Below are 27,395 nucleotides of genomic sequence, written 5' to 3'. Positions count from 1 at the left end.
TAGTTTTTAGCACTATTCATGTAGGCTCATAATGTCACATGTGCTTAAGCAACTCTTTGCAGATTTTGCTTCAACCATGAGTTCTTAATTAGTTCTTAGCACTATTCATTTGATCCCACAATACCATTATATTAGTAATATTTTTTATTTTCATATAATTTTGATTAAAATTTAAATGCTAATTCAATACTTTAAATTAAATCAGTTGATGAATGAGAGAGAGAAGAATAATTTTTTATATTAAGAACTCAAAAAGTAAAACTTCTTATCTCTTATTTTTAAAAACTAAGAACTTCACGTTAGACTTCTCCAATGGTTAAGAACTCATTTCTTAGTTCTTAATTCAGAAATAAGAACTAAGAACTTGCATTGGAGATGTCTTATAATTATTTTTTTATAGAACAAAAAAAAAATTGAATGTAATATCTTACGTTTAAAATGATATTAAATATGCCAACAAAATTGATATCAAATAGTTTTAAATTATTGATTTGGAAATTAACTAAAAAAAATTGTATTTTATGTTTTCGTATAAACATTTAGAAGATTAAAATGGTTTTAGTATATTGATTCGAAGCATAACAAATTAGAAAAAATGAAATTATAATGTAACTAGGATTAGAGAAAAAAAACTTAAATATGTGATATACGTATTTTAAAAAATAAAAACGAGAGAGGAAATATGAAAATATCTGATATATGCTGCGTAGTACTCTTATTCCAACCGTGCATGGTGTGAGATCAATACTAGTAATCCAATATGTTAAAATATTCATTAGTGCTAATGATTATTTTTTTATTTATTATTTCACTAGTTTCTAATTATAAGGCCCTCTTAGTACAATTACACTTATTAAAAATTATGTAATTAAGTTAATTACAAATTAAACCTTCTCTTTACATTCAAATATGGTTTAAATTAATTTGCTAGAAAGAAATACGAGACAGTAATAAAAATGAAACTCATGAGAGAGTTGTTCTCATGCAGTTTCTTTTTTAACATTATATATATATATATATATATATATATATATATATATATTTTTTAATATTGACACTCTGACTTTGCTTGTAAATTTGTTGTAGAGATTTTTCCCGTTCCTCTTCACACAGTTGAATCCCTTTCATTTATAAAGAGCGATTAAGATATAAAAAATTGTGAAATTTAAGCAGGTAAATAGAATATATATATATATATATATATATATGAAGATATTGAGGATCTTGAGAGAGATTGGAGTGGTTCTTCCTCCGATATGATATGAGAAGTACTATCTATTTATCCCTTTTTTACTTCAAACCTTGCAAAATTTTCATCAATGAGTCGTCGGACGAATGTTCCACTTGTAATTCTAGGCTCTTTGAAGAAAGAGACTGAATCCATAAATAAATTTAGGAAGTGAGTTCCAATTTGAATTTGAGACAATGGGGATTGATTTAGTTGAGGCACGTAACTCTAGTCAACCCTAGTTCTGATACTCGGGTTTGCTCAGAGTGGTCAAATAGTTTTGTATATTGTACTGCCCTTTGTTATTTATCATTTCTTTTGGCTTTTCAAAGAAAAACCATCTTACTATATAGAACCCCTAGAACTCTTTTTTTCTACCAGTTTTATTGTATGTTAAAGAAAATAATTTTGCTTTAAAAAAAACTATAAATGATAGATGTTATTCTTTTTTTTTTTCGAAAATGAAAGATAGAATAAATTAGATAAACAAGTCTGAGAACAACCTACTCAGAGATAGTTAAGACAGAAACAGAAAGCAACAAGAAAAAAAAACAGAAAGAAAGAAAACAGAACAGAAAAACACACAAGTAACAGAAGCAAAGATAAGCATGATTAAACTAGAGACAGGAACAACATCTGCAGGCGGAAGAGGAAAAACGCAGGCAAACCCGGGAAGATAAAGAGAGCATCCGAATCAGAGGGGAGAAGAGTGGATTGCACCAGAATTTTAAACTTGCAGCGAAGCCCATATAGGAGATTGTCTAAAACATCCAGTTTTGGCCAGATAATCAGCAAGACAGTTTGACTCTCTGAAGATGTGATTGATCCCAATGCAGTCTACTTCAAGGCAAAGCAAATCAATGAGGTTGAGATCTTGAATCAGTTTCCAAGGCCTATTTACTTTATTATTAACCCATCCAACTACAAGGGCAGAGTCACTCTCTACTAAAATATGCTTCAATCCAAACTGGCTGCAGAAGATCAGCACATGGAGAATTGCCTTGACTTCTGCTTCATATGCCCATAAATTACCAGTTGATTTGGAAAAGAAGCCCAGAGTTTGTCTACTTGAATTTTTAACAATTCCTCCTATCCCACTGCTGCCTGGAGTCCCATGGGATGACTCGTCCACATTAAATTTTAGGACTCCCTCAGGGGGAGGGTGCCATAGGTTGGAGCGAGACTTTGATTTGGAATAATGGATTCTCACCTCAGAAAAATTCAGCAGGAAATCTGTACCATTATATGGACAATCAATCCACCAGGCTTTGGTCCACCACGCTATCCTTGAGATATGTAGATCCCAAACCATCTCCGTATTGAAATCTTTATCCTGGAATATCAACTCGTTTCTGGCCAGCCAAATTGACCAGCATAAGGCAAAGGGAATTAATTCCCAGAGCATAGAATCAGTTTTCCTTCTTAAAGTGGTCCACTCTTCCATTAAATCGTGCAAGGATTGGGGGCAGCACCACAAGACACCTTCTCTGTTGAAGATACCATCCCAGAGCACACGTGTTCTACTACAGGTCAGCATCAGATGAGTAACCGATTCAACTTCTCTTCCGCAAAGATTACACATGCCTGCATTTTCCAGCACCAAGCCTCTAGCTAATAAGTTAGCCTTAACAGCAATCTTGTTGATCACAGCTTGCCAGAGGAAGATCACCACTTTAGGAGGTATTATTTTTCTTAACCGATTAGGGATTTTCCAAAAAGCCACAGGGTTGAGTAATTTTAGTTCCATGGCCTCACAAATGGTCTTGACATAGAATATCCCTCGCTGTTCTCCAAGCCAAATCACAGTATCAGGGCCCTTGCTTGGTAAGTAAGAATTAATGACTTGGAAAAAACGGATCTCTTCCTTAGGAGTTCATAACCGGGTTGAATTGCTATTGCAGATGTAATACATGAATAAAGATGGAAGTATGTAAGACGATTCCTTAGGAGTTCATATCCGTCGGTCAAAGGTCGGGTGATCTGATCCGTATATTAAAAATTTTAGGCTTAAGGTGGCACACCAAAGTGGATTAGACACCACATCTTTCACCCAAAACCTTAAGGCAATGGGTGTATAGGTCCTCTCACTTATAAAGTGTTCATCACTCCTCTAACCATCCAACGTGGGACTTCTTTACTCACACTTGACATCCCAACAGAGACGTATAGTGTGTTTAGTTGTCCGTTTGAAATCTCATAATCACTTTTGAAAGAAGCCAAAAAGCACGTTCATTTTACGGTGAAAAATATTATAATCACTTACGAGAATAAGTTATAAAACGTACCATGCATGTTTTGAATTGTGTGTCTAATATCAACTTAAACACACTTAGAGCATGTTTGTATTAAAGTCGACAAAACGTGAAACGAGCATTTTCTGATTTCTCAATTAACGAACTCACTCTCATACACATTTTGTCTTAAAAACTGTATATTTCTTAGCTTATCTTGCATCGGAACTCACCCAAATGGATCAAAACGTGTACCTAGCTTCTTGAATTATTGTGCAAAAACGAGAGAGCTTAAATTGTTCACATATTTAAAAGTACTCTATTTGTTCCTATATAACTGCCATTATTTTAATCTTACTTACTTATCACTTTTACAATTTTAAGATAACATTAATTATAGTTTACCAATTGTACCCTTTAATTATTGGTGGTTGAAGAATTTTTTTTTAACGTAGTGGTTGGAGAATTGAAAATACGTAATTAATAAAAGAGATAAGCTGGGTATATTTGAAAGTTACATAGCAATTTTTATAAAACTAGAAAATTAAATGATATTCCTTATTACATGTGTCACAACTTTAAAGTGACACATATTTAGAAACGGAAGGAGAGTACGTTTTATAGTACACCGTGAGTTGGAAACCAAAATTAAACTGGTTGGGTGTTAGGAGTATTTTTATTTATTTTAAATCTTTAAATATATGATTGGTCAGTGGGGCGTTTTCAATGAATCCACTCGTGTATCTTTTATTTTCCGATGAATAAAAAAAACGAATCCACCCGTGTGTGCTTCTTATGCAAGTGTGTGGAGTGTGGACATTGGATTCATTGTGCATTGCTAAAAAAAAATTATAAGTTAAAGAATTGTATTTAACTTAGCACAATAAGTGCTAAACTCAAATACAAAAAATAGGTTTTTTTTAAGGTTATGGAAGTAGTCAGGGAGGCCACAACCAAAAAAAAAAAAATAAACAAGACAATCTAGAAGGATAAAAAATGCATACAACATGCTAGAGACTAACCCAACGAAAATTCCAGCCCAACAATCATGACCAAACCCAATAAAACCAGGCACAGACGTCGGCAACTCCAGCAAAGAATAGAGCACTACCGGAAACAGAGAGAGCTCCCAGCTAATAAACTTATTTATTTACGGCGGGTGATAAGGTGCAATACGTGTTAGGTCTTGCACGGGTGCCACACATGTGAGGACCAATGGGATTCCACCATCTGGCAAGAGGTGTAATTGGAAACTGATTTAACCTGTTAATTTTTTTATATGATTTATAACAATTTTAATTTGTTCATTACCATAAAGCCCTTTTAGTTTTTGTCTCCTCCTTCTCTCTTAACCTTCTTCAACCTCATCACCACCAGTAAAACTCAGGTCCTATAGCAGAAGGCTTGCCACTTCCAGTACTCCGCATCATCCCAAAACCATCTTTAGAGTTCAAACATCATCATCAAGAGCAGCCAAAAACAATGAACAAGCAAATTAAAAATAAAAATTCTATCTTAATCTAATCGAACAACCAAACCCTCATCTCTAAAATTAACCAATTGAAAAAAGCACCCAATTTGAAACCTGGATCTCAATTCCTACGTTATGAACCTAACAATTTCTTCTTTTTCTTCCCTTGAATTCTCAATTTTATCACAACACTAAGCATAAACAACTACAATCAAAAACCCCAACCCAATTCCGACTTGTGTTGATGATAAACAATCAAAGGACAGACCATCCACCACCGCCGACCACCACCATCTAAACCCAGATCTCAATGGGTATGGATGCAGATTGAGAAAGCTGGGAGGTTTGGGCGAGAGGAGCCTCAAGAGGTTTATGCATCGATGGTTTCTTGTCGGTGGCCGGAGTCGAAGGAGGCGCCGGGAGGAGAAGAGGGTGGCGGAGGCGCCGAGAGAAGTGAGAGAAACCACTCTTTGTAATAAAGGGCTTTATTGAGGTGGGTCTCCCCAGATCTGCAACGCCTCTAAATTGGTTGTCGGTGACGGCAGAGAGGAGGATGTCGCGGCGCGGCGAGGAAGAAGAGTCCCGGCACGGAGGAGGCAAGGTCGTGGCGGCGTACTTGTCTATACATAGGCTATTAGTGGGGGAAACGCGGTGGAGAAGAGCTCGCCGGAGAAGACATGGAATGCAACTGAAGGAGCAGAGAAAGGGGACAGGAGAGTGAAGGAGGAAAGAGAGGGCAGAGGGTATTTTTGTACTATTAGAACATTTATTGTTTTGATTTTTTTTTTCAACAAGTAAACATGACTTGTTATAATAGGTATTTTTTGGTCATGCATGGTGCAAGACCTAGGATACACTTGCACCCTATAAGCCACCATTTATTTACATTGTTGTTTTTCTTGAAACTAGTACCTATGTCTGTGGAACATGTAAGATCGTGCAAGTAGCAAGTACTTGCACAATCTTACACCCTCACACTCTTAATTTTCCACATTTTTTTTTTCATTTTTCTATTAAACTATGTAATATATGTAATATTTATCTTTCTTTTAGTCTAGATTTCAAATAGGTGAGGGTGTGAATTTCTTTTATCCTAGACTCAAACAATCTGGCGGAGTTAACTTATTACTACTAAGTATATCATTACTACTAATGAAAACAACTAGAATCCAATCAAGAAACGGAAGGGTGAATTCATAATAATAAATGAGAGAGGGGTTAAAGTCATAAAGGTGTCATTTTAATTGATTGGAATCCAAAGTTGTATATGACTTATGAGACATTGGTGTCATTTGCTCTCTTCTTCTACTTTGCTGAGAAGACTCCCTCAATTTCCTCCTTTCTCCCAAATTTATGTCTTCTTCTTCCTTCGTTAGATGTCTCAACCAACCCTCACCCTCACTGTCCTTAGGATCCCTCTTCTTCCTTCGTTAGCTATGTCCCAAGCAACCCAAAGCTATATTTGAATTGAATTTCTAAAGAACAAAAATCTGAAATTGAATTGATAAAGAGGGATTAAGAATATGAAAATGTGCGTGAAGAGAACAAGGAAAATGTTAACCTTAATGGAAGCTTTGAACGCAAAAAAAATTGGCCGAGAATTGAATGTTTGAACGCAAAAGCTCTTCCGCAATCTTGGCTGAGTTTTTTCTACCTAAGATTGCAGAGAGTTTTTGTGTTCAAACCTATCATTCTCAATCAGCTTTTTTGCGAGCTTCCATTAAGGTTAATTATCTTTTTCCTTTTTTTCTCTTTACCCCATTTTTTTCTTCTTAATCTCTTTTTATCAATTTCATATTGTTGTTCTTTATGTGAATTTAGAAATTCAATTCAAATATGGTTTAGGGTTTGCATAAGAGCTTTCTCAGTTCAAAGCTTCTATTCTTTGTCAGTTTTTTTGCGATCAAAGCTTTCATGCCGGTTATCTTTTCCCCTCTTCTCTCTTTACACCTATTTTCTTCTTTTTAATCTCTCTTTATCAACTTTAGATTTTTATTCTCTATCTAAATTTAGGGTTTATGTATGAATTTAAGATTTATGGTTCAATTTCATATTTTTGTTCTTTGTCCGAATTTGGAAATTCAATTCAAATATGGTTTAGGGTTTGCAGAAGAGATTTCTCAGTTCAAAGCTTCCATTCTCAGTTCTTAAAAAAAAATTAGTTCTTTTTTTTTTAAGAAAAACTAGTTCGTTATATAAGCAACTTTGTTTTATGAGTTCTTAACATCAAAAATTATTTTTTCTCTCTCATGCAAATTGTTTTATTACTTTATGAGTTTTATTTTATTGCTTTATGAAAATAAAAAGTATAAATAATTTGGTTTGGTGAGATCGGATGAATAATGCTAAAAATTCAAAGTTAAGAACTTGTGGTTGGAGTGAAATATGCAAAATTTGCTTAAAGCAAATGTGATAGTACAAGCTCACGTTAATAATGCTAATAACTACAAATTAATTAAGAACTAGTTTTGGAGATGCTCTTAATACCGATAACTAAGAGCTTTTTTTAGTGTCTTAGGAACCTGCATCAAGTAAAAAGTCATTTCCTCAAGTAATCTCTTAATTAGAAAATCGTCACGTTGATATCTGAACTGAGACACACAGCTACTCTAAGACCCAAACTTATCTAAATCAACAGTGAGAAATGTTTTTTTTCACATTGAAAAGATAAATTACACTATTCAGGATTGATTCTAGACCTTCCGCATATGTCAGTCAGCTCTTACCACTCAAGCTATTTGAGACCCGAAAAAATAATCTATCTAACCAAATTCACAGTTTTTATTTTATTTTAAATAATAACGTCCAAGAGACAGGTTTTTTTTTTGTTTGTTTTGAAACTAACGCTAAATTGACATTTATTTATTTTTCGAAAGAACAGAACTGAGTTGGTGTAAAATCCTTCTCCGTGAGCAGTGACCGAGTTGCAATTTTGCATCAATCGGAGTCGAAACGCACGAAATCTTCAGAGAGAGTGTGTTGAAGATGGAGTCGACGTTGCCGACGACGTCGACGGTGAAACGAGGAGGGAGATCCAAGACTGTTCAGACCTCCAAACCTTCCCTCATCATGGCCTTCTTCTCTTGCGTCGCGTGGCTCTACGTCGCCGGCAGGTCACTCTCTCCGCAATTTTTTTCAATTGTTTCTGCAAATTGCATTCGGATCCGATTCTTGTTCGAAACTCACTGCGCCTTTGAATTGAGCAGTTTTGTAATTCGCAATTCGAACTTCAATTCCTCTTAATTTTGAATCTGTGATCGGAAACATTAACGGTTTTGATCTTTCTTTCTTTCGTTTTTGGAGTGGTTAGGTTATGGCAAGATGCAGAGAATCGGAACTTACTTGCTAGTCTTCTGCAGAAGCACTCATCACAGGTTTGTTTGTTTTTTTATCTCTCAAAATTTTAATTTCTTGTCTTTCAATTTTAGCTGCTGATTTGTCACTATATTGTAAGATAAGCTAATGGGTATTTATGATTGAAATTCATCAATTTCTATTTATGATTGATAGTCATAAATGACTATTTTTACTCCTTGCTTTTTTTTTTTTTAAAAAATTTGGTCTATAAACTTATATTAATTTCCATTTTGTTGTTGCTAGAGGCCCAAGGTGCTTACGGTGGATGATAAGCTAATGGTCCTAGGGTGCAAGTAATTCTTCTTTTTTTGTGTTATTTTATCGTTTTTTTAGCTTCGGTTTACTTGTTTGATTGATGATATTATGTTCAAAAATGCTAGCAATACACTCTTTTGAATGTGCGGTTTAACGCGCTCTTTATGATTGGTCTATTTCGTAAAATGCCATTACGCTTGCCTCGTAAATTGATCACTTTTTTATGAAGTATCTTGACTTTTTTAAAAATGGACCACTCATAGAGAGTGTGTTCAAAACAGTGTGTTGCTAGCGTGTCTCTGTTATGTTTGTTTGTGTGATATTGTTGTGTATGAAATTTATGTGTGTGTGTTGTTCTTTAGGGATCTGGAGAAGAGGATTGCGGAAGCTGAGATGGAATTGACACTGGCCAAGAGTCAAGGGTACCTCAAAAGCCAAGGGCTGAAAACGGTCTCTTCTTCTGACCGTAGGCTTCTTGCTGTTATTGGAGTGTATACTGGATTCGGAAGCCGATTGAAAAGAAATGTTTTCAGAGGGTCTTGGATGCCCAGAGGTCTGTTTGGAACATTGCTAAAATTGGCTAGTTCCTGTAAATTCCTTGCGCTTGAGTCATTTGTTACTAAGGAGATCTAAGACTTTGTGCGTAGAAGGACAGTAGAGGCAAAGTGGCCTAAGTGGGAATTGATCCTGGCCCAAAGGATTTGGTTACACTTGATATAAGATTCAATACTCTTTAGGTTCATCTTTACTGAGATAAAATTCATTGGCAAAGATGCAGATTTTGATTGTTTTCTTGGTTTGTTTCAATAGAAAATGGTGTTGTTAGTTTCTATTTGCATTTTGGCTTGATTTCATACCACTGAAATTGGTATTGATTTAAGCATTGCTTGCATTTTTCTTTTTTAATTTACTTGTTCTTTTAAATTTCATGATGATTGGTTTTAAACATATTTCTATGGTCTATTGCCATTTTCATGATTAAAATTTTTCAGTTTTCAAACTTTATTTCCCTAGGATTAGTGACGAAACCCATGGATTAGATAAAACTTAGAATAGGAAATTTGATCTGTGTGAAAATGATTTCATTCATATGATAGATATGTGATGTGAGTACAAGTAAGATAGATACTCTATCAACTAGTTTTAGTACTTTTCATAGTCAAATGTTAAAAGTTAAAAATTATAGTACACTGCATGACATACTTTATGTTTCAAAATAACTTCAGTAGTTTTTTTTTTCATGTTTATCCAGTTTATGTAATTTCATCATGATCCGCTGTACATGTAATTCTTGAAATTCTTTTTATTGATATAATAAGTTAAAGAACAAGATTTGACATCTAGCATACACCTTTATGTAATGGTGGCGATGCAAATAGTAAGGTTATATCTATGTTGCCAATCCCAGTTCACAGCTCGTCGCGGCCAGCCCCAACTGGGTTTCATTCATTTAACAATTATGTGGATGGTTATCTTTTCGGTTCAATTCTATATCACTGACATTTTCTCTTCTCCTTTATGGCAGGTGATGCCTTGAAAAAACTTGAAGAAAGAGGAGTGGTCATACGTTTTGTAATTGGTCGGAGGTTTCTCCACACACTTATCCTATTGGCTATCATATAACATGATTTCATTACACTTTAATTGTTATTTATCTGCTTTAGTTCCCCTGTGCTACTCAAGTAGTCAAGATCATAATTTGTAACTAGAAGTGGTTTAAACTTATTTTATGACCTAAAACTTTGTAAATGGCAGTCCTAATCGAGGCGATAGTTTGGATCGCAATATTGATGAGGAAAACCGCTCGACAAAGGATTTCCTGATTCTTGTAAGCAAACTTCATGCTGTGTTTTAAATTAGTTTCGTTTACCTTAGATGATGTGAGTGGGCAGGAAGCATTGAATTATATTTTAAGTTTGTCTTATTAAATTTGTTAAGTTACATGTATTTTCAAGATGATAAAATCTGCCTAATGCTTTAAGGTTTAGGTTTTTTCCTTAAATATTTTGATTCTTTGAATCTTAGTGAGACTTGAGCATTGATGAACAGGTTAAAAATTATATTTCTGGTGGAAGGAAACTTAAGCTTTTTGGGGAGGGAGAATGGGGTAGCACCTTGATCATTGTGTTTATTAATGCTTTTTATATATAAAATATATTGATGCTCATTTGAGCATGCTCCCTTTTCCTCGAACCTTGTTAAACAAGTGTTGAGTTTGATTACTTTTTTTCAATATTAGGAAGGACATGAGGAAGCTCAAGAAGAGTTGCCTAAAAAAGCAAAAATGTTCTTTAGTACAGCAGTTCAGAACTGGGATGCGGACTTTTATGTGAAAGTTGATGACAGTATTGACATTGATCTGGGTAAAGATTGTTTAATAATTAATGTACATATTTAGGAGATTTTTTGGACTAACTATAACTTTGCATGTTAAATTACTGAGACATTGCTTACTCTGTTCTTTGGCCTAGCAGAGGGTTTAATTGAGCTTCTTGACCATCGCCGTGGTCAGGAGGGGGCATATATTGGATGCATGAAGTCAGGAGACGTGATATCGGAAGAGTACTTTCTCTTACCTGAGTTTACTTATGATTGATCTATGATAATATATCCATGATAATAGATATATGGTATAGACGGTTCTAGAAGTTTATGCTTCAAGTTATCTGACATTATTCATTTTTCTGAATTGAACTTGTGTTTAGAATTATTCATTACTATTCATTATATGTTGAAAATTTCAACAGTAATCACTTTCAAGTCTTTAGGCACGTCCAATTTTGCTAAGCAAATTTGCGGCTAGAGCTTGCCATCAGATGTGGATGCCTTTAGCATTTTTGTTAATTTCTAATGACTTCTTTGACTTCCTATTGTAATCTGTCTTATCTTATCTTCCTGCCTACAATTATATTTTCCATTGCTTGTTATTTTATCTTTCATGGAAGTTACAATATCATTTTTATTGTGAAATTCTACTACTTGAATCTTGCAGTTGAGGTTTTGGTTTCAACTTATAGACACCCTTATTTTTTTCAGGGGAAAGCCTTGGTATGAACCTGAATGGTGGAAGTTTGGGGATGAAAAAACGTAATATACCTTTTGGACCAGAAGATTTGGTGATTCATTTTATTATATTAATGCACTAATTATCTTCAATCTGATTTTGCCTTAATTTATCGTGTGAAACTGAAACCAATTCATTATTTGTTTAGTTTTGTCATTGAATGGATAAATTGATGATCTCCATATTATATCATATCATTGCTAAGTGGTTACAAATATTAGAGGGAACTATTAATTTGTGACTTGGGCATATTCAATATATGTCAATATACTTATATCTCTGCCAAATTTTAAGCTGTTTAAAATTTGATGATTGAAAATAACTGTAACTTTCTTGGATGTTAGTGTGAGCATTGATTAGTGGAATCTAATGGTCTTTGATTTAGTTGTTTCATTCAATCATGTCATTAGTTAGTAAGGATGTGAAAAATTGGATGTAATGCCAAAAACCATCTGGAGTTTGATGAACTGCTTAAAGTATTTCTTTGACCGTTTATTTTGAGTTTAGTAGCATTAAGCATTGGACCAAAGGAAGGAAACAAGTTTTATCCTCAGAAATATTTCAAGTTTCATCCAGCCAATTCTTACAAGAAATCTATAAGTTGTGTGCAAAACAATTAATGAGACTATACAACTATTCCTATTTGTAACATTTACGTCTCGTAGTTGATGTATTGTAAACCTTTTAGAAGGTAGTTTTGGTCTTCGAGCATATATATCATTATTTATTTTATATCTGAATATTTGATAAGAAGTAGGGAAATTGAATGTGAAACGTTATTGAATCACTCAGAATTTCCCCAATTGAGGAAGAACTGAGGAAGAAAGATGAATACAACGGTTTCTGGAATTTCAAGTGTCCCAGGCTCTCCTTACTACTACTCACTGATTCTCTAACTCTCCCTCCTTTTTCCCTTACAATCTTATATTAACTGAATAATCCCTTGCATCTAGTTAGTAAGTTACAACTGTTAGTGCCAGCTGTCACAACTCAGTTTCACTTCTATCTTTACTAACCAATCTTAACTACCCCTGAAGGCTCAGGGTTGTGATCCCCTGTAGTCTTCTTCCCCTTTCTGCCATTTTCTCACTATCTTCGACCCTCATCCTTATTTGATGGTACCCCGACTTGAAATCCAACTTGGAATTTTTTTGGCTTTCCCCAATTCATCTAACAATTCCTCTATAACTGGAATAGGAAACTTGTTAGGGACTTTGATCTTATTCAAAGCCCGGTAATCGACAAAATTGTCAGCTACCATCCTTTTTCCTAACCAAAATAATTGGGCTAGCGAAAGGACTCACACTAGGCCTGATAATCCCAGCTTCAAGCATTTCTTTTACCATTTTTTCTATCTCATTTTTATGGTAATGAGGATATCTATAAGGCCTGATATTGGGAATTGCAGCTCCATCATGCAAGTGAATAGCATGATCATGGCTCCTATTTGGAGGCAGATCATGTGGTTTCTCAAGGAGAGGAGAAAATTCTGTCAAAACTGCTTCCAACTCCCTAGGAACCTCCTATGCTTCCTTTTTTGCTCTGATTTCCTTCTATTCAACAAGATAACCTTCACCCTGCTACTGCAAAGCCTTGAGCAGGGAAGTCAGTGATGCATTTTTTTTAATCATTTCAGGTTCCCCTTTTAATGTCAACTTTTGATTTCCCACCTTGATTTTTAATGTCAATTCCTCAACATTAGCCCTTATTTCTCCCAACCCAGCCAGCCATTCAAGCCCAAGAACCACATCTACTCCTCCAAGCCCAAGCAAGAAAAAATCTTGTACAATTGAAATCCCCTGAATCACCAAGACCACACCTGAACACACACCTCTAAACTTTGCCCTGTGCTCATCTCCAACCTCCACCCAATAAGGAGTATCTTTCATAGGCAGCTGAATCCTTCTTATCTATTCCTGTGAAGTAAAATTGTTAGTATCTTTGCCCTGTGCCCATGCTCTCTGATGTTTCCCCTGAACTTAAAAAATCTTTTAGAGGTGAAACCCACTATGCTGTGTAAGGACAATTGTAATTCCCCCTCACCTTCAATCTCTTCTACCACTTTTCCTTCTTCAACCTCAACATCATCTTCCAATACATCATTCTGAACTATTTATTTTTATAATTGTGATTAGGTCCATACTTTTCATCGCATTGAAAACATTCCCCTTTTCTAATTCTTTCTTGCATTTCCACATCTGTTAACCTTTTAAGCCCACAAGTTCTACCCTTATTCACAGACCTATCAACATTGCGGTGACACCTCTCCCACCACTGGAACCAACTCAACGCTTTTCTGTCAAGAGCGACCATTACCGCCTGTACCTTCTATTCCTCTGCCGCACCTTTGATTGGGAAAAACTGCTCCAGCTTGGTAATCCATCCAAACGTGTCCTCTCCACCATTAAAAACTGGAATCTCCAATTTCCTCCACCTATCCCTTTCGTTCTTGACCGGTCCTCCAGACTTCGATTCTCCTTCCGGTCCATTACGCTCTAAACCTGCGTTCGCGACGGCTTCTAATGCCAACCTCTGAGCACCACCTCCATGAACGACTCCAAGCGACGGAATCGGATCTTACTTTGTTCCAGATCGGCATTGCGCAACCTCCGATCTTCTCCCATGGTGTTCTTCATCGCTTCAATCAACCGCCGCCCCATTGCATCAACTCTATTCTCCATTCTGCTCTTAACCATAAACTAAGTACCACAGCTCCTGGATGGAGCTCTGATATCAATGCTAAGAACTAGGGAAACTGAATGTGAAACTTTATTGAATCACTCAGAATTTCCCCAAATCGAGGAAGAACTGAGGAACAAAGATGAATACAAGGGTTTCTGGAATTTCGAGAGTTTCAGGCGCTCCTTAGTAAGAGAGCCTTACTACTACTCACTGATTCTCTAACTCTCCCTCCTTTTTACCTTACAATCTTATACTGATAGGAACCCAATTATTAGGAATAGGCCCAATACTACTAGAGTCCATGAAAGTAAGAGGAAGAGGTGCAATGCACCAAATCATTTCCCTTGAGAGGAGTAACCGCCTGCTGAGGTGGCATGAGCTGTGCAGGAAGAGAGAGAGAGAGATTGGAGATTATATAAGCATGTATTGTGTGAGAGAGAGGGGTAGGCTTGAATTGGGTTTAGGCTTGGGACTTGGGAGAGAATAGAGGCACTCTCTAATTTGCCTCTGCTGTCTTTTCATTTATTCTTCTATCTGTAACTGCTACACTGATTCTTGGTGATTTCACCAGAATCTCAGTAAATAATACCAGTTTATTTCAGTCTATTTCTTCCATTTTTCTGGGCCCTAACATTGGTATCAGAGCACCGATCTAGGTGCTGTGGTAGCCATTGATTCCAGATGATGTTTCCAGAATTCGATGGTAGATGGGCTTATGGATGGATCATCACAGTGGAGCAACACTGTGAGCTCAAAGGAGTATCTGAAGAGAAGAAATTCTCAGAGGCTGAGAAGGCTTTGACGCGTGATGCTTTCTTTTGGTGGTACCTCTGGAAAAAACGAAATCCGAGAGCAACGTGGTGGGATTTTGTGATTGCTTTGCTGAGAGAATTTGAACCAAACTCGGAAACGTACCTACCAGAACCAATCCAAGAAGCGACGGAGCAGAAGGATGAAGCCAGAAATGCCAAGGAAGCAAACTTGGAAATCAGAAGAAACTGGTGTGCAGAATGGATCCACTCCAATGGCTACGGGGGTGATCAGTGCGAAGTCGTTCCAACGGAGAACGGCGAAACTGCAGCAGAAGAGAAACCGATGGATGCACAACTTCAAATCGGTGACGCTCCTGAGGAATCAAGAAGAGCGGCAGCAGTATTAACAAAGCAGGTAATGTTGGGGAAGACGAATCCAGAAGGTAAGATAGAGCTGATGCTACCGGCGCAAACGGATTGTGGCGCTGCTACAGCGACGCAAACTTTGCCGACGGCAGCGGAGAAGACGGTGGACCAAGCACCGAATGTGCAAACGAGAGCGCTGGTGATTGAGCGACCACCTCCAAAACCGCCGTACTATGGCAGTCATTGTTACATCCGAGACGGAGCCGGCGGAAAGTTCGGAGCTACTACAGCGTTGGTGAAAAACGAGATGGTTAAGCGGCGGCCACCACCTAAGCCACCAGAATCCATGGACAGTGGTGTTTGTCCGGCGGCGCTCACCCCACCGACGGCGGCGTCGGGGTCAGAGAATCAAGCTACACCGGCAACGAGAATGAGAGAGGAGGTAGCAGAAGTCTCTAGACGTCTGAAGGCAAGTGTATGGGCAAAATGGAGACCAAACGAATTGGGTCCTTCTCTCAGCCTAATGGGCCAAGCCCAAGAGGTAAGTGGCTGGCTTAAAACCCAAAAATTATTTACCCAATTTTTACCTGCGGTTGGAAGTAAAGGGAGAAACGTGTTAGTCTTTGGGAATAATACTAGTTTTAAAGCTCTATTTTCTGAAGTGGGACATGTGAAGAAAGCAAACAAGCCACGTGTGGAACTACAAGAAACACACCAGTATTTTCTTCTAACGGGCCTCACTAAAAATTTCATGGGCCCAATAGTTCAGAATCTAGACATGGGTCGGGTCTTTTCTCAGGAACCCAAAGTTTTCAACCAGCCAAGTTGGACCCATGTTACTGGAGGAGTAAACGCTGGATTTGCACAAGGAGAGACCCAAGTTCAAAGGCACCCTGATCTGGGTGCAGGGAGTGCACGCGGTTCTAGTAAAATGTTTTCAGCAGTGTTCAAAAGAAGACAATCTTCGAATATCTTATCCTCAGAAATAATGGGAACTCTAAGCTCCAAGCGATGGGACCCGAGTAGGAGTTTGAAACTTTATCAGGTTCTGGAACATCTGGCACAAGAGCAAACAGGTAGTATATCGAACTGGCTTAGTTCTTCCAATGAATTAGATGCTCAATTTCATAACTTGAGGCACCAAAAGCTTGAGTTCTATACTCTGAAGTGGAGACATGCACAACTAAATTCTTCTGTGAGGGAAATTGAATTCGTTGATAAATGTATGTGGGTAATTCATAAGAATTTCTCATGCACCTTTGGGAAAACCCACCAGAATCTGAAAGTTGTTCATGAAGATATCAGGTCGTCCCAGAAAGAGAATGGGAACTTAATTCTTGTGCTGCTACTGAAAAACTACTAATCACACTTAGAAGTGTGAAGCTGAGAATTATATTATGGTCTCAACCTGCTGTTCCTAATGCATTTGAGTTAAGAAGGTGGGATTTCAATGATACCAAGATCAATTGGCCAAGGTGGCAATATGAACTGAATTGGATGCATTTCCTTGTCATATACACACATCGGGAGTCAAGCTGTAGATTGCAGTTCTTCCCAATTCCAAGACTTCTAATCTACGGGTCAGCAAGCGTTGCCTCATGTTGGTTCATTGTCTCTGCTGGATTAGAATTTGGATTTCACAACCGGGATTCACAAGTTACTGACTTCAACAAATTAAGGGGAAGACAAGAACATACTGCGTGGCATCAACCTTCTGGGAGCACTTTGAATTCTTGCCACTTTTGTTCACATGGAAGTAGAGGGGTGATTGTTTGTGGTGACTCTACTGCTGGTCGAGTCAAGGACTTGTGGGCTCATTATATGGATAGTCAAAGGGGATACTATTGCATGCTATTTGCATCATGGTTAGAAGGTGAGAAAGTACCTGAATTGCTGAGTAATTTGTTGAAAGCTCAAGATCTACTCAGTGCTCAAGACAAAAAGCTGCAAAGACAACTTGACTTGCTGACTAGAAATTGGCTAAATTCTCTGTCACAACTTCATAAATCAAGATTACTAGCTGTGGAACCCTATCAGGGATTCAAGGTTGATTCTCATGGAAATCTTAAGGAGATATTGAGCATGGGAGTGGAGGAGTATGAGCTGGAGAAGGTTTTGGAAATTCCACAGCAAAACCAATTCTCTTTCCAAGTGGGTAGTAGCAACATTCAAGGTTGGCTGCATTATAATGTTAGGAACTACACTGTCCTGCCAGAGGTTGTGGAAACATCTCTTAGCCCACATAGGCAGAACATACCTCACCTAAGAGATGCAAATGCTGCTGATCCAAATGAACCTCATGCAACAACTTGGTCCACATCTTTTCAACAATGGGATCCAGGTGGTGGATTCTTTGGGGGCAGCAACATACATTCAAGGAGGATTCTCTACATCCATCCTTGAGGACAAGGATGTTTTGAGGGGGGGAGTGATGATAGGAACCCAATTATTAGGAATAGGCCCAATACTACTAGAGTCCATGAAAGTAAGAGGAAGAGGTGCAATGCACCAAATCATTTCCCTTGAGAGGAGTAACCGCCTGCTGAGGTGGCATGAGCTGTGCAGGAAGAGAGAGAGAGAGAGAGATTGGAGATTATATAAGCATGTATTGTGTGAGAGAGAGGGGTAGGCTTGAATTGGGTTTAGGCTTGGGACTTGGGAGAGAATAGAGGCACTCTCTAATTTGCCTCTGCTGTCTTTTCATTTATTCTTCTATCTGTAACTGCTACACTGATTCTTGGTGATTTCACCAGAATCTCAGTAAATAATACCAGTTTATTTCAGTCTATTTCTTCCATTTTTCTGGGCCCTAACATATACTAACTGAATAATCCCCTGCAACTAGTTAGTCAGTTACAAATGCTGAGTGCCAGCTGTCACAACTAACCAACTCAGTTTCACTTTTAACTTCACTAACCAATCTTAACTACCTCAGGGTTGTGATCTCCTTCATTCTTCTTCCCTTTCTACTGTAAATCTTCACTACGGGTGGCCTTATCGTATCAATATTTATGATAATTTTGTTTCACTGTTTTTTATTTTATAGATCATTGGTATGATGTCGTAAACTTGTAATTCCTAATGGAAAATGTATATTGCATTTTTGTGACTGATCCTTCTTTCTGTACTATATTGCATTTAGCAACTTCTTTTGTAGTTTCGATCTCCATAAATATAATATTGAATTATTTTTCTTTAGGTATTTCCGACATGCGTCTGGTTCACTTGTTATACTTTCAAAGAATTTGGCACAGTACGTTAACATAAACAGGTAAGTTTTCAATGTCTTATCTGTACAAGGTTGTTCATTGGCATGGCTGCCTCAGTTTAGCATTTTGTTTGACAAGATATGGGATCTAGAAGTCCTTATGCTTGAGGAATTTGAAATAAAAGGATGGTTTAGAAATTAATCGATTATTGTACATAGCAGTAATCATGACCGTCATTTGAGTTTATGATACTTCATTATCTTTTTAAAATTATATGTTCCTACTTCATAGTACACAACTCCTAAAAAAATGCTATTAAAACAAGGCTTAAATATGTTTGAGGTCCCTAACTTTTTAAGAGGAATCAAATTGGGTCCCTGAAAAAAGAAATCTTCAAAGTGTCATCCTTAAGATTTTTTAAATTAAATTAAGGACAAAGTGTGCTTTACGCTTGTGTGTGACAAATTTCACCGGGTACAAGGGATATTCATGTTCTTCATTAAAAAGCTTATGAAAGTAGCTCACATGGTTCAAGTTTCTTGTTTTCTTTCCCTACTTTTAGGAAGTTTGTAAAACTTCGTTCCTCCGCTTTGATTTCTAAGGATTGACATAACACGTCAAATGCTCGTGCTCAATAAGATTAAAACTAGTTTTTATTGGGGGTAATTTGAAAAAAATAATTACTTCCCATTTTCTTCATTCAGCAAGTATATGACAGTTGAAGCTTGAAAGTGAAGCTCAAGTCCTTTACACTTCAGAAATTTTGGCATAAAAGTGAATTGAGTGTCTTATCCTTTACCAAACAACGAAGAGTAACGATTTTAATTTTTGTGCCCCTTTTTTTTCCACTCGTTTATTTTTCACCTCCTGATTTCCCGTATACTTAAACAAGTGCGCGGTTGAGAGCTGGTGAGAGGTTGAGGTAGAGAACATGTAGCTCAGGCAGAGTTATTCTGCCTTGTTTTACAGGGAAAAATATATGTCCCTTTTTTATATCCATAATGTCCTTTTTCCCGGAATACAACACCTTTCAAAGGTGTATACAAGTGGTTAAAACAGTGATGCTGTTAACCTTGGTGATATTAAATGCGTTACACATTATTAAGAAAGAAGTCTTTCAATCGTTGAGTTTTTGTCTGATTAGGTTGTTTTGAATGTAGTAATTTTCTTCGACCCCCTCCCCTAGTTTTAATTTTTTTTTTCTTTTTTGGTGTCCTACCAAGCCTTTTCTTTTAGTTTCTCAAGCTTTATGGTGCAAGATACCGTATACTTTATTGTATTTTTTCTTCCTATTTAATAATGTTTCTTATTCTATCCATTACGATGTAGTGTATCTTTGAAGACCTATGCCTATGATGATACGTCGGTGGGGTCATGGATGATGGGCGTCCAAGCAACTTATAAAGATGACAGTCGCCTTTGCTGCAGTAGTATCAGACAAGGTGAGATCCCAGTTCTCGTTTTTTTACAGTAGTTATTTTCTGGCATTGAACTGGGGAAATTGAAAATGTATTTGGATGAAATGAAGCCTAGATAGAAAATTTAACATCTTTTTCCGAACTTCATGTAGTTCAAATGCAATTTTGTTTTTACGTACTAAAGTTCACTATAGAATTTGTCTTATTTCGGGTGCTCATTTTCAGACAAGGTGTGCTCCTTGACTTGATTGTATGATCTTGGCTACCGGGTGCTCATTTTACAAGTTATCTGAAGATCAGTGTCAGTCGAAGATTTTACTCTTCTTGGAGCTTTGCAGACACTACCAAGTACCAATATAATTCTTTGTAGATCCAGTGATCAGTTCATTCTTTTTTATATCAGCAGCAGAACTAAAAGGATAACTACAGATTGACGGACTTCAGCAATTGGAGCTCACTTGATATGTTTGGAAGTTCTTCGATCATAGTTGTTCTTTCTTATTGTCTATCTATACAAAAACTTCTGTTGATTATCAAAATATTGAGGGAAAGAAACCGCTTTTACAGAATATTAATGTATTGAACCAATTGCGAGCTAATTGCAGACATTGTCGAGCTGAGATATAGTTTGAAATCTTGAATCATATTAAGTGTTGAGTTTGTATATATTATATACGACAACTTCCACATCTCAAATGGTTTTTTTTCTCATTTGGAGGGTCAACCCACTAACCCAACCTAATACGAGGTAGGGTGAGGTCTCCAACACATATTTTGAAACAGGTCAATCCAACCCACCCTTTTTTCTTGGGGGTTGAAGGCGGGGTCAGGTTGAGTTGGACCGGGTTGGTCCTTATTGCCACCCTCACCCCAAGTACTATATATTTTCAGTCTCTATAATATTGAGATCTTTAAGAACTAGTACGAACTTTTTTATCAAAGTACTCAATACAGGTGCACATGGGTTGGGTTCGATGAAATTTTAGTCTAAATAGGATCCAAACCAATCAAAGCTATTTGTATTGAGTTGGATTGGATTTTATGAATTTTCGCCTTCGGATCCGACCCGAATCAGCCCGATGATGTTCGGGTTGGATCGGACAGGTTGATTTGATCGCTATATTAAAATAATATTATGTCTGAAGTATAAAAATAATCTCAAAATATAAATAGTACCAAATAGCATGAAAATTGTACACAAATTATAGCAAATAGCATGAAGTAGTACCACATAAATGACAGTCAAATATCATGAAAATATCAAATCTATTTTCAAATGCCAAGAAACAATCCAAGTTAATCAATACCAAAAAATTGAAAAACAAAACAAAATGTCATGCATGACATTTAGAACTTAGTTGTCTCCAACATGCCAAATAACTACAAATAAGTTTCACGAGACAGTACACTAGCACAGAAGGAAAAGTTGAAACTGTGAAAAAAAACTCGAGTTTTAGACTTCCAATATTTTAGTCATTTATGGGTTGGGTAAAATTAAAAAAATATATATTATGTTTGGATTTCGGGTTGGATTGTATGGATTATCCCCAAATCCGACATCTGACCCGAACATGATTATAATAATAAAAAAATTCAATCCAATCAACTTTTTTGCTATCGGATTAGGTTGGGTCGGGAAGGTTCATTGGATCTACTCGACCCATGTGCATCCCTAATATTGTGTATTCAGTAAGAAAAAATGAATAATAAAAAACAAAATAACAAACATACTATATAGTATGTAGGTTTTATACTTGAGATTTGACTTTTGTTTGAATCAATTTTTTTTTCTCCATCGGAAAACTAACAACAAAGAAACAACTACAAAGAGGTCAAACGATCCCTCAAATCAGGATCACCAAGTCCCAAGAGGGAACCTCTAGCACGCACCAACGGTTCAAAGGGGAAGACGTTCCTCTCTTCGCCAACCAATCAGCCGGTTCATTACACTCTCAAGCGATATTATCAAGATTTATCATCCATCTCCTTTGCAATAGCTGATTAATATCACCCAAAATGGGCATAAATTGACAGCGTTCCTCATCCTGCAAAGCCTAAAAAAGATCCCTGCAATCCACACTACAGTTAACATATATGTAACCCCTCTCCCACACCAGTTGAAGACCCTTTTGTAGAGCAGTAGCCTCAGCATGCAGCACGTTACCACCACTCTGGTAGCCGTGGAATCCAAGCAGCCACTGCCCCTGTGAGTCGCGTAAGTTTGAATCAAATATAAATTTAGTTGAATCAATGTTTTATTGGGAAAGTAGTTTGTAAGCATGTGAAAATCATAAATAAAATAATAAATTAATTTAAAAGTAAGATACACGAGATTAAAGGACTTAAGGTTATGATGGTAATTGATTATGAACTCTCATGGTTGTAAATTCTACCTCTCAATTTGTAACCAGATTCGTTTGTGCAAGTTAACAATGACCCGTAAACCCACTTTATAGTTTGTCTCATACAATTATTGAAGTTGAGAAGATATGAACCGTTGGGAAGCTGGAAAATTAGTCGGTCAAAATAAATTATCCTAACTGAAAATATGGGAAAACTTATAACTCATTGGTCAGTCTCTAGAGGGATTGTGGGTTTCGTACTGATATAGCTAGCTTCATACTGAATGAACAGTTTAAAAGGTGCAAAATAGTTACTTTTTTTAAAGCTCTACTTTGATGAGAAAAAAAAGTAAGAGATAATTCTAAGTGTTAAATATATGATAGAAATATACTATGAGTTCTATTTCATTTGGCCATATACATTAATATCATTATTTTTTGCCAAGAAAGGAAAAAGGAGCCATAATTTGAATTTTAAAATAAGGGAGCGAAAAGCCATACCTTCTGGACCAAACGAAATTTAGGAATAAGAAGTGTGACTTGCGGGGGGAAATGGAAACTTTAGTACAGAAGGTAAAGCGTCAAAAGTGTGAATCATCTCGGGACAAACATTTGAAATGAATAGAAATGTTTTATCCCGTCAACAAAACTTGACATGCCAATTATTGACACGCTTAGATTGAGGGCTCCTATTCCGGCTAGCATTTCCACCACTCGGCTTCTCTGCCAAGCTAGCACTGATTTGGATAAATTTTTCAACAAGTGTGGTTGTCATTTTTTGCAAAGTTCTAATTTTTCTTTAAGCATTATGTTTTGTTATGGAGTTTATGGGTGCCAAAAAATAATGAGTAATTTCATTTCCATCACAAAAGATTTGAAATCTTACAATCTGAAATTTTCCACCATGGTCACACCTATTACTAGAAATACAAAAACAATTTTCATTCTTACCTTTATACAGAATATAAAAAAATCTTTCAAAAAGAATATTCTTCTCTGTTAGGAAAAGTACCCATGTAAATCTTGTCTAATCGTGAACAATTACAAAGCAATGCATTTTCCACAAAAGCTAACAATAGTAAAAAGACCAAAAAAATTCATATGTAACAATACGAGAGGTCTACAATTGGACACAATATTAGCATTAAAAATTATCCTTGACTTATTTCCCTTGTTAATTTGTTTCACAACAATACCATTTATTAAAATTGGTATCATATTATACTTTGAGTAATTTGAAGATTAGTATCATACTACATGGACTAAATTTCCTATGCTGAAACCATTCTTCCCTACTTGAAACAAATTTCTTTGTCTGATCCTGTTGGTAAATATTATAATGCTAGTTTTTCATTTAGTATGAAAAAAAGCATGTTTACTTGTCCACACACACACATATATTCTTTGATATAAGAATATTTAATTTCTCGATGGGCCTATTGGTTTACGCTTTTTCAATTGTATCTTAACCCTACAAAAAATAATGTTTGCCAAGTAGCTAGAGAAAACTTACCAATCTTACCTAACCTTACTATGGTTTCATTTTGATTTGCACCAAAGTAATGCAAACTTCAACTTAAGATTGAATTTCTAAGAACAGAGATATTTATGTTGTCGTGACTATTTATTATTCGAGGGGGTAAAAATAAATTAACATATTATATAAAATAATATTTGGTTCTTTCGCCCAAAAGTTTAACATAAAATATAAGATAAATAGAAAATAACAAATTTTAATATCATAAAAATAATCTCAGGAAAGTTACTGAAAATAAACAACATGACAAGTTTTTCAAGTCTAGTCAAATCAATAACAAGAAAAAGGAAAGTACAAGTATTTTTCAAGTACAGTTAAACTAGTACACTGAAAAAATTCAATGAAAGGAACAATGTCCAAAAAAAATTGTCTCAAGCAACATGGTGTTTAATACGAAAATTACTTGATCAGAGAATAATCTACCTCATCCCGCAGATATGGTAAATACCAATCCACCCAATAAAGTCTGGATCTCTTTGAAACTTGAACTCCATGAATAGGCATAATGAGCTTTTGCAGTTTACCATTCCCTGAATACACGTTACATTTTGGAGATGTGCAGATAATCGAATACACAGTGTTGCTGTCATATCCCCACCTTCTTGGGTTGCTCAATGCATAACAATTCGCATAGGATGAATGAAATAATGCTAGCTCACCCAATGTGTCCTGTCTGACAAACTCCATAGTTGAGAAGTCTATTTTGTACACGTTCAACATTTCCCCGGGCACAAAATGGACCACTAAAAGATTTCCATCACAACTAACCAACCTAAGGTCATTATAAGTTACCAAAGGAGTGTTCTTCAGCTCTAGAAATTTTATACTTGTAGAATTCAGGTTAAGTACCCCTATCTTGGCCTTGTTAGTAAGAACATATATAGAATTATGAAAAACCACAAGGTCCACAACCTCCAATGAATCTCCTTTAGTAGAATAAGTAGCCCAACGTGAATTTTGGGAATGATAGACATTCAACCTACAGGAACCATTAGAAAATAACACGAGGACATATTCCTTTGAACCTTTGACAAAAGCAAAATGGGCACGGATACCCCTGTAGTCATAACTATCTTTCAGAGCTAAGGTGCTGATTTTCTTCCCTCTTCTGGTCAAAGGATTCATTAGCAGAAACATATTAGGACCAGCAAAAATCAGATATCCACTAGAAGAACCTGAATAGGATAAGCCCCAAAAGTTATCCATCTGAGCACTATAGAACCTGTAGTCAGGTAGGCTCATAAATGAAAGAGAATTTTTAGAAAATGAATCTCTTTGAACAATTAATGGTGATTGAAATTTCATCTCAAGAAATGACCTCCAGTCCTTGCACACTGTAGAAAGTTGGATTATGTCATTGAAATTTAGTTTCTTGCAAATAATAGCAAGAACATCCCAAGGAAGCATATTGTTTGCTGTTAGCTTCTCCATTTTGTTTCCTGTGCATCAAGGAAAATGAGAATCGTAGGTGATTTATAACTTCAACAAAAGGATTACATAAATACTTGTTCATTTATCTCATAGAATCATGGAATATGAGGAGAAAAATGAAGATTTCCCCCCTGATATTATTGCATAATGTCTCAACTTGTGTTTCTAGTCATGCAAAATATCATCAAATTATCCACCAACTAGGACTCCATTACACTCATTTCTCGAAGTCCAACATAGAAACACCAGTAATAAAACTCAACATAATTTGATGACTAAATTTATGGAGAAATGGTTTTGAAGACTCTGATGATGTTTGTATCTTCAGAGAACGAAATTAGGGATTTACTCAAATGCTAATCAAACATCTAACTAATTCAAGCCCAATTTCTCATTCACTTGTTTTTTTTAACTTCAATGGACTAATCAATTGGAAGCATGAATTTAAAAGAATTTCATTTCAAATTTTCAAATGAATTACCTTACAAATGTGAGGAAATTAAGGGCTTCTAAAGTTTCATCAGATAACAGTTAAGGAAAACAGACGGGGGAACCAAAAGGGGAAAATCATATATCAAACCCTATAATGATTGAGATCTCAAGCATCGAAACACAATATTTTTATAATCAAATTGTGAAAAGCCCTCTCACAGAAACTACGAAGCTTGGTAAAACAAGACGTTAGAACTTCAAGTACTTCAATTAGAACATAGATGCGGAAATTTATATGACAAACAAAATACCCATAACATCAAAATAAATCAAAATAAGAGATCAGGGTAGATAGCATAGAAAACCATACCTGATGAAGATAATGATAGAGAAAGGCCCTTTGAGCTGTCATATCGCTCGTCGGCTTCTTGCTCGTTCCTTTGTCGCATCCTTAATTTGTTTTTCAGGGTAGATAGCATAGAAAACCATACCTGATGAAGATAATAATAGAGAAAGGCCATCTGAACTGCCATATCGCTCGCCGGCTTCTTGCTCGTTCCTTTGTCGCAGCCCTAATTTGTTTTCATTCACATAGTATCGAACTTTTTTGTGAGTCTATTGATGAATTTAAAACCCCCTTATAATAAAAGGACATATTTGTAAATATCATAACATAAAACAAAAGAACGTCAAAGCTCATTCACCATTGGTCACCTTAAGTTCAACTATTGATAATTTTGAAATTTTAAAAATGGATCGCATTTGACATTTCGTAAAACCAATGTTTTATAAGTAGAATGATTACCTAGTAAAGTCATATGTTAATGATTCAATGGTTTTATTGTGATTGTAATCATAATAATAATAATAACTCATATTTGATAATCGTATATAACGTAGTAAATAATTTATTAACATAAAAAGTTAATAAATTAAGTCAAGTTAAATTTAAAATTTGACCTAAAATAATCACATTGTGTATGGGTGCACATGGGTTGGGTTGGATGGATTTTTAGTCTAAATAGAATCTGAATGAATCAAAGTTGTTTGGGTTGGGTTGGATTGGATTTTATGAATTTTCCCTATTGATCCTACCATAACCAACCCGATCATGTTCAGTTTGGATCGGGCGGGTTGATTTGATTGCTAATAGGGATGTCACTCGCGTGGGGCCGGAGAGGGAACTCCCCTCTCCCCATCCTCGCATCTCTTTCGTGTTCCCATCCCCGTGGTGGGGTGAATTTTCTCCCCATCCCCAATCCCCACCTCCTGCGGATCCCCATGGGGACCATTAACACATCATTAAAAAAAAATACGTAAATTTCTACTTTGACTACATATAGTTAAATATAGAAACCACATATGAGAATGGAACATGTCAAATTCTAAGAAAATATATAATGAAGTTCAAATAACATTGATTTTACTATTAAGGGTATTATTGATATTTTACCTATGTACACAGGGCGGGGATTCCGCGGGGCGGGCCATCCCATCCCCAAATTTGTCTCGGGGAAATTTCCGTCCCCATCCCCATCCTCACGGGGGGAAATTCCCCAAGATCGGGGCCCCAAACGTGGCAGTCCCCACAGAGATCTCCATATGCATGTAGAAATTGTC

The 27,395-nt window shown here is 36.3% G+C and overlaps 2 protein-coding genes across 3 annotated transcripts; one reads left to right on the top strand and one right to left on the bottom strand.

Annotated features, from left to right (window-relative positions):
* The first annotated feature begins 7,793 nt into the window (after positions 1-7,793).
* LOC130721316 (hydroxyproline O-galactosyltransferase HPGT3) lies at positions 7,794-20,677 on the top strand. 2 transcript variants are annotated; one of them, XM_057572081.1, is made up of 12 exons: positions 7,795-8,043; positions 8,241-8,304; positions 8,531-8,580; positions 8,905-9,095; positions 10,068-10,128; positions 10,298-10,370; positions 10,782-10,905; positions 11,017-11,104; positions 11,579-11,629; positions 18,606-18,677; positions 19,945-20,057; positions 20,259-20,677. In XM_057572081.1, exons 1-12 carry the CDS (start codon positions 7,916-7,918, stop codon positions 20,279-20,281), a joined length of 1,038 nt encoding a protein of 345 aa, XP_057428064.1. In that variant the 5' UTR covers positions 7,795-7,915; the 3' UTR covers positions 20,282-20,677. The 2 variants fall into 2 exon arrangements, 1 of the variants encoding a protein (XP_057428064.1); XR_009013407.1 differs by lacking the exon at positions 20,259-20,677 and having other exon boundaries at positions 7,794-8,043; positions 11,579-11,658; positions 19,945-20,011.
* A 3,634-nt stretch (positions 20,678-24,311) lies between these two features.
* LOC130719050 (uncharacterized) lies at positions 24,312-25,343 on the bottom strand. Its single transcript, XM_057569699.1, has one exon. It carries the CDS (start codon positions 25,341-25,343, stop codon positions 24,312-24,314), a length of 1,032 nt encoding a protein of 343 aa, XP_057425682.1.
* Between the last annotated feature and the right edge of the window lie 2,052 nt (positions 25,344-27,395).

The sequence above is a fragment of the Lotus japonicus genome, chromosome 5, assembly GCF_012489685.1.
Source record: "Lotus japonicus ecotype B-129 chromosome 5, LjGifu_v1.2".
Classification (NCBI taxonomy): domain Eukaryota; kingdom Viridiplantae; phylum Streptophyta; class Magnoliopsida; order Fabales; family Fabaceae; genus Lotus; species Lotus japonicus.
The sequence above is the reverse complement of the archived record's forward strand: the minus strand, read 5'-3'. Positions and strand labels throughout refer to the sequence as shown.

Coding starts and splice junctions, on each gene's coding strand:
- LOC130721316 (XM_057572081.1), top strand. CDS start 7,916: ATGGAGTCGACGTTGCCGACGACGTCGACGGTGAAACGAGGAGGGAGA. Junction 8,305..8,530: donor TGCAGAAGCACTCATCACAG/GTTTGTTTGTTT, acceptor TGTTGTTGCTAG/AGGCCCAAGGTGCTTACGGT. Junction 10,129..10,297: donor CGTTTTGTAATTGGTCGGAG/GTTTCTCCACAC, acceptor TGTAAATGGCAG/TCCTAATCGAGGCGATAGTT.
- LOC130719050 (XM_057569699.1), bottom strand. CDS start 25,343: ATGGAGAAGCTAACAGCAAACAATATGCTTCCTTGGGATGTTCTTGCT.